Raw genomic sequence first — 12,501 nt, 5'->3', positions numbered from 1 at the left:
ACGGGGTTAATCTGGCAGATGATAGTGAATGGGCCGATGTTTCTGGGACTTAGCTTTCGGCAAGGCTGTCGCAGATTCAGGTCTCGGGTGGACAGCCATACTCGCTGTCCCGGTTGACAGTGGAATAGGGGTGCGGCGAGCATCGGCGTAGGTCTTCTGTCTGCGAATAGCCTGCTGTAGATGATGGTGGGTTGAGTCCCAGACCCTCTTGCTCTCCCGGAACCAGTGGTTGACAGCTGGCACCAAGGAGGGGTCTCCGGACCAGGGAAACAGGGGGGGTTGGAAACCAAGCTGGAATGGGGTGAGTCCCGTGGAGGCTTGCCGGAGAGAGTTCTGTGCATACTCGGCCCAGGGCAGAAAGCTGTGCCAGCTGTGTTGATGGGAGTGGCAGTATGACCTCAGGTATCTACCGATATCCTGGATCTTTTGCTCAGCCTGGCCATTCGCCTGGGGGTGATAGCCGGAGGTAAGACTTACCGTTACGTTCAGAAAGGTGAAGAATGCCTTCCAAACTCGGGATATGAACTGTGGGCCCCTGTCCGACACAATATCCTCTGGGATTCCATATTTCCGAAAGACATGGGTAAAAAGGGCTTCAGCCGTCTCCGTGGCTGTAGGTAACCGGGGTAGGGGTACAAGCTTACAGGCCTTCGAAAACTGGTCTACAGTTATTAAAATGCAGGTATAAGAATCGGACAGGGGCAGGTCCATGATAAAGTCAATGGCAAGGTGTGACCAGTGATGGTTTGCAACTGGTAGAGGCATCAGCTTACCCTCCGGCAGACGACGGGGTGTTTTGGAAATGGCGCAGACTGAGCATCCCGTGACGAAACGGGAGAAATCCTGAGTCATACCGTGCCACCAGTACCGGGTGGAAATGAGCGAGAGGGTCAGCTGACTTCCTGGGTGTCCGGATCCTGGAACAGAGTGAGCTGAGTCTACGAGGGAAGTGCGGTGTTCGGGGGGAGCGAAAATCTTGCCCTCGGGACCTCCCAGTGGAGTGGGGTGATGTAGCGTAGCTATCTCCTCATCGACAGTCCATTGGATGGGATTCACAAACACGGCTGGAGGGAGAATGGGTTCTGGGTCAGAAGTTTCAGGTTCAGGGCTGTTCTGGCGGGAAAGGGCATCTGCTTTGCCATTCTGGGACCCAGGGCGCTACAAAACTGTGAAGTCAAACCGGGAAAAGAACAACACCCACCGGGCCTGTCAGGAATTTAGTCTCTTGGCATCCCTGAGGTATTCTAAGTTCCAGTGGTCAGTGATGATGCGAATGGGTATTTGGCTCCCTCCAGCCAGTGTCGCCATTCCTGCAAGGCCAACTTAATAGCCAGGAGTTCTCTGTTCCCGATGTCGTAGTTTAACTCCACCGGGGACAGTTTACGGGAGAAGAAGGCTGACAGGTGTAGTCGAGGAGGGGTCCCCTGCCGCTGTGAGAGCACCGCACCCACTCCGGTGGAGGATGCATCCACCTCTACAACAAATGGCAGATCGAGTTCTGGTAAGCAGAGGGTGGGTGCGGTACCCAAGGCTTCTTTCAGTTGTTGGAAGGCCTTCAGTGCTTCGGGACTTTCATTTTATCTGCACTAAATTTTGTGCAGATAAAATATAGTAAATATTGTGAATTAAATCTATTACGTCTTTGTTTTGGGTGAATTTCACAACTCTTTAAAAATCTAAGTTCTTGATATTGTTTACTGCTTGTTTAGAGTCTCTCTAAAGGTAGCTTGGGCAAAAAAATTATACTAAGAAATCCCCAATTGGACATTTGGATTTTTTGGGGGTCATTTTCTGTCTCTCCCTTTCTTTATTTATCCAGTAAACTCAGATATTTATTCAGGTCATTCTTTTATTTATTTCTATTTTCTCGATTCAAATCAGATACTGGTGTGTCATGGCTCTGCTTCCTTAGTCATGTTTTTCTTGGTCCTGTAGCAGAGCCATGACAAAGTCTTTGGTTATGTGTGGAGAGAAACATATTATTGTCCGTTTGACAGTAATATACGTTCTCTCCAGTGTCTTGTCATTGGCCCCATTCCTCTCGTTTCCTTGTTATCCTTCCCTAAGTGTTTGATTACCCACACCTGCCCCATGTCGTTATCCCTTGTTTGTCTTGCCTATATATACCCTCATGTTTCTTTGTTCTGTGCTCGTGGATTGTACTGTGTGGATTATGTTTGTGCTCTCACCCATGTTCCTGGTCCTTGCCCTGTTCGTGTTTCGTGAGTTTTGTGTTTTATGATTTAAGACGTTTGGTCGTGTCCTTTAGTTTGGTTTAGTGTTCTTGTTTTCATTTTGCCCCCCTCGTGGGAAGTCTTTTATTTCAAGTTTGTTTCTTAGTTTAGTTCCTGTTTTATACCCCCTCGTGGGTTTTGTTTTGTGTGTTTTTGTAATAAATATTTTCTGTTAACCCCTTCACTGCCTGCCTGCGCTTGGGTTCTTCTCTCTTGCACGCCAGTCGTGACAGAATCCACGAGCCAGAACTGAACCCAGCAGGCAGCATGTCCACCCAACGATCCCGCCAGACTCACCTCCTCTGCAGCCACCGTCAGGGAGATGACAATATCATGAACTATGTCGACCGCTTCCTAAAGGCTGCAGAGGAGGCAGTTTATACAGAGCAGGTGGTTTTTGGGGAGGCGGAACTCGCGGTCCTGTTCAACGGTGGCCTCAGGGACCCTCTGTCGCGGGCGGAGATGAGGATGCTGAGACCACTGGACTTCGAGTGCACGGTGAGATATGCCATGAACCGCCCGGAGTCCAGGGTCTCAGCCCAACCCAATCCATCTCCCCTACCCGCGATCCCAGAGGATTGCGTCATGGAGATCGGGGTCATCGGCATGGCCGCACCGTCCGCCTCTCCCCCAGCAGCTCCTCTTCCACCCATCAGCATCCGAGGCCGGCGTAGACGAAGGGAGTCGTGGGACTCCCCGTCCGACTCCTCCGGTGCGGAGCTTATCGGCCTCCCTATCGCTTCGCTCCAGCCGGCCACACGTCCTGTGGGCCGGACGAAGAAGAAGAAGAAGAGGAGGGAGATGCTGAACCCTGCCCAGCCGGGGATCCTGCCGGCGTCCAGTCCGGTGTCAGCCGGCATCCAGTCCGGTGCAGCCGGCGTCCAGTCCGGTGTGCGCCGGGTCCAGTCTGGTCAGCCGGCGTCCAGTCCGGTGCCAGTGCGTGCAGGCGATCCAGTCCGGTGCAGCCGGGATCCAGCCGGCGTCCAGCGTGTCCAGTCCTGTGTCCAGTCCTGTGTCCAGCCTGTGTCTAGTCTTGTGTCCAGTCCTGTGTCCAGTCCTGTGTCTAGTCTTGTGTCCAGTCCTGTGTCCTAGTCCTGTGTCTAGTCTTGTGTCCAGTCTGTGTCCAGTCTTGTGCAGTCAGTGTCCAGTCCGGTGACCAGCCGGCGCCCAGTCCGGTGATCCAGCCGGCGCCCAGTCCGGTGATCCAGCCGGCGTCCAGTCCGGTGATCCAGCCGGCGTCCAGTCCGGTGATCCAGCCGGCGTCCAGTCCGGTGCAGCCGGCGTCCAGTCCGGTGATCCAGCCGGCGTCCAGTCCGGTGATCCAGCCGGCGTCCAGTCCGGTGAGCGCGTCCAGCCGGCGTCATCCAGCGTCCAGCGGTGATCCAGCCGGCGTCCAGTCCGGTGATCCAGCCGGCGTCCAGTCCGGTGATCCAGCCGGCGTCCAGTCCGGTGATCCAGCCGGCGTCCAGTCCGGTGATCCAGCCGGCGTCCAGTCCGGTGATCCAGCCGGCGTCCAGTCCGGTGATCCAGCCGGCGTCAAGCCATGTCCAGCCGGCCTTCCAGTCGGCGTCAAGCCCTGTCCAGCCGGCCTTCCAGCCGGCGTCAAGCCCTGTCCAGCCGGCCTTCCAGCCGGCGTCAAGCCCTGTCCAGCCGGCCTTCCAGCCGGCGTCAAGCCCTGTCCAGCCGGCCTTCCAGCCGGCGTCAAGCCCTGTCCAGCCGGCCTTCCAGCCGGCGTCAAGCCCTGTCCAGCCGGCCTTCCAGCCGGCGTCAAGCCCTGCCCAGCCAGCCGGCCCCGGGGAACTCCCCAGGGCTCAAAGACTGTTCCCCCCAGGACTCCTCCTAGTCCCCGGACTACGCCCTCGAGCGCAGCCGGGGACTGGGACTTCTCCCCACCTCCTGGACTGCCCCCTATGGGCCTCTGGTTTGGCCCCCCCCCCCTCCCATGTTTGTTGTTCTTTTGTCTCACCCTAGTCCCTTTGTTATTTTGTCTTGTCTCCCTTATTCTGTTCTCCATGTTTTGTCTGGTCTTGTCTTTGTCTCAGTCTCCTTGTCTTGTCCGTCTACCCCTTGGTGAGCACCTGGAGGTGCTCATTAAAGGGGGGGCTTCTGTCATGGCTCTGCTTCCTTAGTCATGTTTTTCTTGGTCCTGTAGCAGAGCCATGCAAAGTCTTTGGTTATGTGTGGAGAGAAACATATTATTGTCCGTTTGACAGTAATATACGTTCTCTCCAGTGTCTTGTCATTGGCCCCATTCCTCTCGTTTCCTTGTTATCCTTCCCTAAGTGTTTGATTACCCACACCTGCCCCATGTCTTTATCCCTTGTTTGTCTTGCCTATATATACCCTCATGTTTCTTTGTCCTGTGCTCGTGGATTGTACTGTGTGGATTATGTTTGTGCTCTCACCCATGTTCCTGGTCCTTGCCCTGTTCGTGTTTCGTGAGTTTTGTGTTTTATGATTTAAGACGTTTGGTCGTGTCCTTTAGTTTGGTTTAGTGTTCTTGTTTTCATTTTGCCCCCCTCGTGGGAAGTCTTTTATTTCAAGTTTGTTTCTTAGTTTAGTTCCTGTTTTATACCCCCTCGTGGGTTTTGTTTTGTGTGTGTTTGTAATAAATATTTTCTGTTAACCCCTTCACTGCCTGCCTGCGCTTGGGTTCTTCTCTCTTGCACGCCAGCCGTGACACTGGTGGGTGGAGTTTTTGTAAACAGCCTCTGCCAACAAGGTGGGTTGTTTGCACAGTTTGCAGATATATTCTGATAATATATTTAGAATTGTTTTACATATTTTCTATAAAACCTATTTTAAAACATGCTTTGAGATTTTTGGTCCTGCCCCCAAAAAAACATGGAGGCCCCCCATAAGATGTGATTCAATTTGAGCACTCCGTCTATACTATTACTGCTCAGTAACCAAATCTGGCTGGTTCTTTTGGAGTAACATGTCACATCTTGAAATCATCATGATTTTAAATGTGAATTTCTATGCACCATTTCTATGACTTTCCTGAAGCGAATTTCTCAGCAGTGCATGAAATCTCTCAGAATGTGACAACGTAACCACCATTCCACTTAACTGAAAAAATGCCTTGGCTGGAAAGACTTCTTACAGCAATTCTGCTTCCCTATTGAGAGCAGAGCACTGTCCTTCACTGCCCTTCACAATACTGATTTATTACATTCAGTAATGTATGTTATGGTGCGCGTGTGTCTCTGTGTTTGAGTTTAGGAAAGATGTAATATATTGATCGGATGTAAGATCAATTTCATAAAGATGATTTGGACTGTTTTTATTTCCTCTGCATTGTTACATGCTGTGGAGCTCTGCCTTGAATATATTAGCAGAACGAGATGTCAGGAATTAAATTTTGCCTGTTTACAATGAAGCAGTTACTCAGTCATTGAGCTGGCAGACAGCGATCAATCATTCTGTCAGACACACACACACATTTCAACAAAGCGAGTATCTGTGCAGATGCAGCACTATTTAAAGCTCTCATCAGTTTGTACCAAACAACAACCATATTTTTGGAACTCCTGTAACTTGACAGACTGTATTTTTTTTAACTTTTTATGTCTGTTTATTAACCCTTTTCACATTGTCCTCACATTTTGCCTCTATAAATCCATCACCAGAAACAGCTGGAGAGGGGTGGTTTTTGCATGTGCTTGTCATAACTTTTTAGGTCTTAAAACATTTTGCACATGGGAATTAGTAACAGGCATTGTCTTGTCTTTTAAATCGGTGAAAGCACCAGCTTTATTATTGCGTATAAGAAGAACTGGGTAGTAACTGATTAATTGTAATCTGGATTATGTAATCAGATTCCAAAAATCAAGTACTTGTAATTGAATTACGTTACATTTTAAAATACTCGTAATCAGAGTACAGTTACTATTTTATTGTTACAGATTACATTACATGTTTTTGTTTACAAGCATTTTGTTTAAAACTCATGATAGCGAGTCTGAAATGTTTTCGTTTTTCAAGCATTCATGTTCGCTATGTATTGCTCAAGAACAGTGTTAATCTTCACAGCATTCACAATATTTAATCTATTTTCAATTTTTTGTTCACAAAGGTAATACATGTGAACATTTTTCATATATTCTCCATTGTTTAAATTGGATTTTGTATAAAATAATCACAAGCACAGAAAAACAAAAGTTTAATCTTTCACAACTTGATTTTATTGTTTTGTGACTGTGTATCTGTCATTTGTAATCCAGTCTTTCTGTTTTGAACATTTACATTTGCTATTAGCAAATCGTTATTAATGTGGCTATAATATATGCAGATATTTATGAATCTAAGTTATGTAGACAAAAGCTTATGGTTTTTATTATAAGCTTATTGTCAGATTGCCTCTTTTTTGCCCATCACTGCATGAATATTACACCCATTTACATTGATTACACTGTAAGGCCTTTTTCTATTCTTTAACCCTTTTATTGTAACTACATGTGCTGTTGTATTGCAGTCATTCAGTATAAATGCATTTGACTAACTTCTAGTATGTACTTGTCTTTTATATTTTAATATAATTTAATTTAATTTTAATGTTTTAAAATTTAACAAGAAAAGTGTTGTGGACACATAGATACACCAGGTTTAACATAAAACACACCTGTAAACAAATATAATATATATGTAATTAAAAAAGTAGTCAAGAAATGTGTAATCTAAGGGATTACGTTACTGACTACAAATTTTGCCGTTTAGTTTGTAATCAGTAACTGAGAACAATTCCTAAGTAATCTAACCAGCTCTGCGTATAAGCAAGCAGATATGTAATGTTTGTTTGCTTGCTTTCCAAGATGGTCTTTTACATCCACATGTCCGGTGACGGCATTGGCACTCTGAACGTGTACATGGTAACAAACTCCAACCAGCTGTTACTGAACCTCACCGGTAATCAAGGCAACTACTGGAAGAGACAGGAAGTGCCGCTTTCTTCTCCTCAAAACTTTCGTATTATGTTTGAAGGCATGGTGGGCAGTAACACACAAGTTCACATCTGCCTTGATGACATCACTTTCTCAGCGGGCTGTATCCTCAGCAGCAGTTTTGAGACACTCTCCAGTTACACGTTATTGTCAGGTACACCTTTAAGAATAATGCCTGTCCTCAAGCACACAAACTAGTGACACTACAGTCCTGTAACAATTCTCCACAAATTACATTCAAGATATTAATCTGTAACCCTGGGTTCCCTTTCTGTCGGTCTCTCGACGTTCTGTCGAGCCGACAGATGGGGTTCGTCCTTGAGAACCTATCGCTTCCGACTTGATGAATGAAATTTGCATGCCGGACTTGGTTCCCGGATATCCAGGTATAAAAGGGAGAAGGCGTGCTGCATTCACGGGTTCCCACGGGACTCAGCCACAACCTCATCTGCTTCCCGTTCCGTGACAGCAGTGGCTACGGCCCTGCCGTCCGCTACGGCAAGCAGCGAGGGTGATATGAGGATTACTGTGAGCGCTAATCCTTCAGCCACCGGCTCACGGACCATTCGTACCTCGTCTCGCTCGTCTGACCGTTCCCCATGAGACAGTCCCACCACCGTCTTGTTCCTCAACCACGTATTCGGAAACGGTGCGTGATGATGAGATGTCCATTGCAGCATTGGAGGGTGACTTACTGGCATCTGACGCCGACGATTCCTCGGAGCTCCCTCCCTCGGGGGGTTGAGCCCAGGAAGAAGCGGACTTCTAAATGTCAGCCATGCTTTCCCGGGCCGCCGGCATTGGGTTGCAGTGCACTGCACTGCCTCTCCCAACGCTCGTGGCTGGATACATGGTACTTCGGGTTTGAGAGCGGCTCCAAGCCGTACTCGCCCCCAGTGCCGTGTTTCCCCGGAAGTGCATGAGGAAATTAGTACGACCTGGAACGCCCCCTTCGGTGCGTGCACGTCAACTAGTTCCATCGCCCTTTCTTCCCTTGAGGGTGGGGCAGCTAGAGGATACGTCGATGTCCCCCAGGGGCTCGACCTAGACTCCCGTCCAAAGCATGTAGGTTTTTTCGGCATCTTAGGTGTCGAGAGCTTACTTTGCTGAAGGCCAAGCTGTCCCCTCTCTCCACGCTATGGCCATCCTGCAGGTCCATCAGGCCAAGGCGTCGAGAGAGCTCCATGAGGGTGAGACCGATCCAGCGCATATGCAGGAACTCCGCGCCGTCACCGACCTCGCTCTACGGGCGACCAAGGTGACCCTGGGTCAGGCAATGTCCACACTTGTGGTCCAGGAGAGACACCTCTGGCTGAACCTTGCACAGATGAGTAATGCCGAGAAAGTCCGCTTTCTCGACGCATGCATCTTGCAAGGGGGGGCTGTTTGGTGACACTGTCGAGTGGTGACGCAGTTCTCGACAGTAAAGGAGCAGACAGAGGACATCAAGCATATCCTCCCCCGCCGTGACTCGGCCGCCCTCTGGCTGTCGAGATCCCGTGCAACGTCTGCTTCCCAGCAGCCCTGGTCCTCTTTGACGCCCTCCGGCTCCAGTGCCCCCACTCAGGCGGCCCCCCGTAAGAAGACGTCGAAGAGGAGACCACCACCCCGTTGGCAGCCACGGTGGAAGCCGAAGCGGCCCTCATTGGAAGACCCCAGGGAGATCGAGAATACCTCTCGGTCCCTGGGAGCCTGACAAGAGCTTCCCAAACTGTCACGTTGACTATGGGATACGATCCGTCTCGGCTACGCGATCCAACTCCTCAGACGCCTGCCCAAGTTTCGGGGCATCCTCTCAAACCTCAGTCAGAGGCAAGGATGCTCCCGTGCTTCGGGCCGAGGTCGCCACCCCTCTGGAGAGGAAGCGATCGTGCTCGTCGCTCTAGCCGAGATGTTCAACGGGTTTACAGCCCTTACTTCATTGTCAAAAAGCGGGGGTTGCTAGATCTGCGTACCCTGAACAGGCACCTACTCAAGCTGCCGTTCAGGATGCTCACGCAGAAGCGCATCCTGACATCTATCAGATGTCAAGATTGGTTCATGGCAATCGACCTGAAGGACGCTTACTTTCATGTCTCGAATTCCCTCGTCATCGCCCGTCCCTACGGTTCGCTTTCGAGGGTTAGGCATATCAGTACAGAGTCCTCCCTTTCGTTCTGTCCCTGTCCCCACGAGTCTTCACGAAGATCGTGGAAGCCACCCTCACTGCCCTCAGGGAGAGAGGTGTGCGGGTACTAAACTATCTCGACGACTGGCTCATTTTGACACACTCGCGAGATCTGTTATGTACACACAGGGACCTAGTGCTTCGGCACCTAGATCGATTGGGACTACAGGTCAACCGAGAAAAGAGCAAGCTCTCCCCTGTGCAGAGCATCCTCTCTCTTGGTATGGAACTCAACTCTGTCTCCATTACAGTGCGACTGACTACAGAGCTTTCTACGGACGGGGGTCCCTCTCGGGCAGGTCACGAGGCATGTCGTGGTGATGACAGACGCCTCCCTGCAGGGTTGGGGTGCCGTGTGCAACGGGCACACAGTGTCGGGGCGATGGACGGGCCCCTGCCTGCGCGGGCATATCAATTGCTTAGAGTTGTTGGATGTGCTACCTGCACTGAAGGGGCTACAACCTCTCGTGCAGGACAAGCACGTGCTGGTCCGGTCGGACAGCACAACTGCCATAGCGTATATCAACCGCCAGGGTGGCATTCGCTCACGGCAGCTAACACGACTCGCCCGACGCCTCCTCCTGTGGAGTCCGCAGGTGATCAGTTCCCTGCGAGCCACACATATCCCAGGCGACCTGAACCAGACAGCCGATGCGCTCTCTCAGCAGTTGACGCCTCGCAGAGAGTGGCAACTCCACCCCCGCGCAGTCCAGCTCATTGGGTACAGTTCGGGCGGGCTCAGGTAGACCTGTTCGCCTCCCTGGACACCACCTATTGCCCGCCAGGGTACTCCCCGTCCGAGGCCCCCCTCGGCACAGATGCTCTAGCGCACAGCTGGCCGTGGGACAAGTGGAAGTATGCCTTCCCCCCAGTGAGCCTCATTGCACAGACCCTGTGCAAGGTCAGGGAAGAGGAGCATCAAGTGTACTAGTTGCGCCATACTGGCCCAACCGGACTTGGTTCTCGGAGCTAATGCTCTTGACGACAGCTCCCCCCTGACCGATTCCCCTGACGAAGGACCTGCTTTCCCAGGGGAAGGGCATGTTATGGCATCCCAGGCCAGACCTCTGGAACCTCCATGTCTGGCCCCTGGATGGGACGAGGAGATCCTGAGTGGCCTACTCCCTGCGGCGGTTAAGACCATCACTCAGGCTAGGGCCCTGGCCACTAGGCGGCTATACGCCTGTAAGTGGTGCCTCTTCTCATCCTGGTGCTCTTCTCGAAGAGAAGACCCGCAGAGTTGCTTGATGCTGTCCTTTCAGAGACTCGAGAGTAATCTCTCCCCTTCCACAATGAACGTGTATGTAGCCGCTATTGCCGCCCATCACGACCCAGTTTCTGGTAAGTTTCTAGGACAGCACAACCTGATCATTTGGTTCCTAAGGGGCGCGGGAAGGCTACCGCCTCACCCGCACTCCATACCCACTTGCGACCTTGATGTGGTCCAGGAGCCCCTCGGAGATGCAGCTCTTTCTCACCTCACGATGAAGACGGCTCTCCGGATGGCGCTCAAGAGGGTAGCGGACCTACAAGCATTCTCCGTGTCCACAGATTGCCTAGAACTCGGGCCCGGTGATTCTCATCAACGTCTTGGTTACGGATGTAACCTCAGTTCCCTGATGGAGGGAACGAGACGTTGTGTCCTTTATGCCACAACACGTGCTGCCCACTGCAGCAGTCGTGAGAGGTTCTCAGGCTCCTCAGAACAAAGGTGAATGAATGCAGCACGCCTTCTCCCTTTTATACCCGGATATCCGGGGGCGGAGTCCGGCATGCAAATTTCATTCGCCAATTTCATTGGCCTTTTCTAAAGAAGTCGGAAGCGATAGGTTCTCAAGGACGAACTCCATCTGTCGGCTCGACACAACGTCTCGTTCCCTCCATCAAAGAACTGAGGTTACATCCGTAACCAAGATGTTTTATAGTTTACTGAAAAGAAAAGTTGAGCTTGAATACATGCAGAGCAGTGCCCATAAGAAATGCATTTTTGGTCTTTTTGGTGCTATAAAGTTCACATTTTTATAATGAAACAAAATGTAAAAATGTATTCAGAAGCATATTTTTCTGTAAGCATCCGTATTGATGCATTTGGTATTGTGATGTTGTAGAATGCTTTGTTTTGGGAAACATGGAAGAATTATTTATACCTTGAATTTGTGTGTGTGTGTGTGTGTGTGTTCAGGCTCCTGTCCGCCAGGTTTTCTGCAGTGTAACAATGGCAATTGTTACAAATCAGAGCAGACATGTGACTTCACTGACAACTGTGGAGATGGAACGGATGAAATGGATTGTGGGACATCCTGCTCGTTTGAACATGGGCGCTGTGGTTGGAAAAGCAGCTTGGCAGACACCTTTAGTTGGACTCTTGGAGTTGGTTCTATCCATAGGATCAGACCTTCTCATGACCACACGCTCAAGAATGAAAGTGGTAAAACTCCTTTAATTTCAGCCTTGTATCTGTAGATACAGTAATAACATACCTGATCAGACCTTACACCCACATACAGTATCTACAGCACACTCTTTCTTTTACAATTTGTAGAATGTCCAGGCAAATCAGACTGAAGCAAACTGACATCAAACACAAATCTGCTGTATATTTACACTTGTTTTATGTAAGGGATAATGTACAGGCAGCTGGTTGTTATCGCAGAAATAAGCCCGACAGTGTGATCAGGTATCTTGTATCACACTGAAGGGGCTTATTTCGCGATAACAGCCGGCTGCTAAACAATTTTTTTGAATCATTTGTAAATATAATGTCATATATGTTGTTAAAAGACATATTTATAATTAATTTTTGAGTAATATTAAACTGCCCCTCTCAAAATGATTTGCAGCATCCGGGTTACAGGGTGTTATTAGTTTTGAGCGGTTGTTATTTGAAAATAACAACCCTTGGAATGTCGCGACTGGCCAATCAGAATCAAGCATTCAAATGAACCATGTAATAAAGTGTTTTATAGTCTATATTTACACTTTTAACAAGATAAAAAATTCCAACACAACAAAAAGTGTTCAAAATGCTAATTGCAGAAAATCCTACTCATGCTACTTAATTCTTGACATACTGTACAGAGAAACATTTTCATATTTTCATATTTCCAGAATTCATCTTTCTCTGGAAAGATTTGTCCATCATCTCTTATTTCTGGTA

At 49.5% G+C, this 12,501-nt stretch overlaps 1 protein-coding gene across 1 annotated transcript in view; it reads left to right on the top strand.

Annotated features, from left to right (window-relative positions):
• Positions 1-12,501, top strand: part of malrd1 (MAM and LDL receptor class A domain containing 1) — a 42,396-nt gene that overhangs the window by 10,473 nt on the left and 19,422 nt on the right. Inside the window, exons 18-19 of the mRNA XM_057335714.1 lie at positions 7,049-7,331; positions 11,527-11,772. Of these exons, the coding sequence (XP_057191697.1) occupies positions 7,049-7,331; positions 11,527-11,772 (529 nt within the window). The remainder of the gene's footprint in view (positions 1-7,048; positions 7,332-11,526; positions 11,773-12,501) is intronic.

The sequence above is a fragment of the Triplophysa rosa genome, linkage group LG1 (genome assembly GCF_024868665.1).
Source record: "Triplophysa rosa linkage group LG1, Trosa_1v2, whole genome shotgun sequence".
In the NCBI taxonomy this organism is placed as follows: Eukaryota; Metazoa; Chordata; class Actinopteri; order Cypriniformes; family Nemacheilidae; genus Triplophysa; species Triplophysa rosa.
This window is presented reverse-complemented; position numbering and strand designations above follow the sequence as displayed.